The sequence below is a fragment of the Pundamilia nyererei genome, unplaced genomic scaffold (assembly GCF_000239375.1).
Source record: "Pundamilia nyererei isolate P.nyererei 1_Seehausen unplaced genomic scaffold, PunNye1.0 scaffold00969, whole genome shotgun sequence".
In the NCBI taxonomy this organism is placed as follows: Eukaryota; Metazoa; Chordata; class Actinopteri; order Cichliformes; family Cichlidae; genus Pundamilia; species Pundamilia nyererei.
In genome coordinates, this window is record NW_005188370.1 from 9,022 (window position 1) to 12,064 (window position 3,043).

Sequence of the window (3,043 nt, forward strand, 5' to 3'; positions counted from 1 at the left end):
ATTACTGACCTCTGTCATCCTTTTAGGTGGGGGAACTTGCACAATCGGTGGCTGACTAAATACTTTTTTGCCCCACTGTAGATGTTCCAGTTTTAGAATTTACATATTTTTATGACTTTAAAGCCACCACTACCTTTAGTAATACCACATTTGAGAACCCACAAGAAAAATACACTGCAAGCCTCTTGACATGTCCCTTTCTAAATATGAGAAGCACTCCTGACCTCAGAGTCAGTGAGGCAAACAAATGCAACACGTCGCAAACGTGGACTTACAACGGAGGCAGACCCAGAGCAGCAGCACAATGATGTGAATGAAGTAACTACGATACATACAAATACTGTTTACCACTGTGTCATGTTGTCATGCTCGCTGGGTTGGACCCAGGGTTAGAGTCTACTTGTGTGGTTCCTATTTTTCCTGTGTCATGTTATATCCTCCAGCAGTCTGCATATTAAATTCAATTTTGTTTGTAAAGCGCCAAATCACAACAACAGTACCCCAATGTGCTTAAAATTGTAGCGTAAAGACCCTAAAATAAAAATAGCAGCAGTTTTCCTTCTCTGGTTAAATTCTAGGTGAGTCCAGGTATCTTGGTTTTGTTATATTTATAATGCCTGTCTGATATCTCTGTGTCCTCTTTCCAAGTTTGTTTGCCTTTCTGTCTTTGTGTCAAGTTGGTCTTTCTTTTTCTTCCGGTTTTATTTTAGAGTCAGACAGTGTAAGTTCCTGTTTGTCAGCTCCTGCCTCATGCCAAGTTTATTCTATATATTCTCAGCAGTAAAGCTGCTTTTAAGTTTACTTCTCATTTTTCAAAGAAGAAAGAAAAACTCATGAGCTCACAAGGAGATTTTTTATTAACAGTAATCAAGGACTTTGTTTTAAAAAAAAAAAAGGAAAAAAAAGTCTCTTACCATGAACTTGCAGAGTGATGCTGACTGAAGGCCTTTGCTCATCATTCACCTCTGAGACAAAAGTGAAATCACCAGAATCTTGAAGAGTCAGTTTTCTCACTGTTAAAGTAAAGTCTTCAGGGTTCAGCTCTGATCTGTCCTTAAATGGAGACTCTTTAGAAACACCCTCATCTTTGTCTGCCACTGTTATTCCTCCATATCTCCACGTTGCTGCAGTCACACCTTCAGTTGATAAGCCTGATGAAAGCTCCACAGTATCTCCAACTTTTTTGTGAATGACGCGTTTTCCACTGGAAGCCTTGACATCTGAAAAACATACAAACAACTGAGTATGATATCTATGAAAGTTCAACATGTGAGTGAACTGGTGAGAGAAACAAGTCCAAATTGCCTGAAACCTTATCGTGAACGTGTGATAGTTAAAGTAAAAACAACAAAATCAGAAAAAACCAAAATAAATCTCTTTGCAGAATGTGAACATCATCACACATAAGTGACAACTCTGATATGACTGACTTGGCACAACAAAAATGTAAACATAGCAAAAATGTTTACACACTACGGCTCCATGAAATGTTTTTAGGTGTTTCTCTGTGGACAAGCATGAATTCATAATGTTGTCATTTTCATATAAATGTGACAGCAAATGAATTTAAAAAATGAAATAAAGTGTCAGAAGCTGTTTCCCAGGAATTCAAAAAATGTCTGTTAAAGGTAATTGTTGATTAGCAGCAGTTAGAACAATAATAAATACTTCAGCACAACAATACTCTGAAATGGCAAAGCTGCAGCTATCAGCTGTGTTCTGAACTCACTCATGTACCACAGTTCATGAGGCAACAAATACAACACGTCACTAACATCTGGAAGCAAAAGGTTTACTTACAGTGGAGACAGACCCAGAGCAGCAGCACAATGTTGTGCACGAAGCTACGATAACGTCGTCCACCAGCCATCACTGGTACACAGCCTCTGTTTCCTCTTCTCATCTGTCAAACTGTTTCTTTACAAGTAAGCACAGAAAAACATTACTGAGAGTGGGTGAGGTTACCATCAAAATAGAAGCAGAAGAAGTGGTTATAACCTAGCCTGATGTACACAGATCAAAGCAATCACACACTTAATAATTCAACTATTAGACATTAAAGTTACAGTTAAATAAAAAATATTTAAGAGGATTTTTTAAAAACACTGTTAGGTACAGTTACAGAAAGTAGCCTAAACGTTCAAGGTAATCACTATAAAATCATATTTACATCAAACAATAGCCAGTTTTACTCTGCATTAACATTACAAACTCTGCATTTAATGCTACAAACAAGTGTATCTGAGCTAGATGTAGAGGTCAGAGATTAGAGTTTAATAATAACATTTCAGCAGAAAGAACATAACCACATCCTGTCATCAGATATTTTAAACTGCTGTCCTAAACTTTATTCACTCCTGCATGTCCACAATAGAGTACAGCATGTACTGAGATAATGAATCGGAGAGTGAGGGTGTTTATTGGTTTGAACTTGACTTAAACATTTAAAGAAGCAGCAGCTTTGCTCTGTCATACAAGAGAGATCATCAAGCACTGGCTGCAGCTGACATGTTTGTGGTGAATAAAGTTGCTCCCACCACAGTCACCACTCTGTCTGTGTGTACTGCACGTAAATACTGATATGCATGAAGAAACGACAGATAAATATTAAAGAACAGTGAGGTGCACAGACAGGAGGCTGCTCTCTTCAGGGGAAACGTTTCTTCCCCTGAAGAGAGCAGCCCATGATCAATCCTGTTTTTAAAGGAAATGGTTTTGGTCTAGAGCGATACTGGTGAAACTTTGTCCAGTGCATTGGCAAATGTGTTAACAGTTTTTAAGTGCTGCTTCTTAATATTTCTGCATACTATATAAATAGCTCTTAGTGTGGTGTTTCTGTTAAAGTCATCTGTGGTTAGCTACACCCAGAGGCGGAGCCAGACATTTGAAACACCCGGGGCTTAGCCCAAAAGGGTAGTATGCATGTGGGATTTTTTTTTCCCTTGGGGGGGTGAAACTCATGAAGAGCCTGCCGAAATGTCCTCCATGGCACTATGGTCCTGGATAGAAGGGAGGGAGAGGAAACAAATGTTTGTTGTGGGGA

At 38.7% G+C, this 3,043-nt stretch overlaps 1 protein-coding gene across 1 annotated transcript in view; it reads right to left on the minus strand.

Annotated features, from left to right (window-relative positions):
• LOC102195963 (uncharacterized) overlaps nucleotides 1-1,889 on the minus strand; it is a 5,817-nt gene extending 3,928 nt beyond the window's left edge. The window contains exons 1-2 of the mRNA XM_005755107.1: nucleotides 1,801-1,889; nucleotides 915-1,220 (exon numbers count right to left, since the gene is read on the minus strand). Coding sequence (XP_005755164.1) covers nucleotides 915-1,220; nucleotides 1,801-1,870 — 376 coding nt within the window. The 5' untranslated portion in view covers nucleotides 1,871-1,889. The remainder of the gene's footprint in view (nucleotides 1-914; nucleotides 1,221-1,800) is intronic.
• Nucleotides 1,890-3,043: the final 1,154 nt, after the last annotated feature.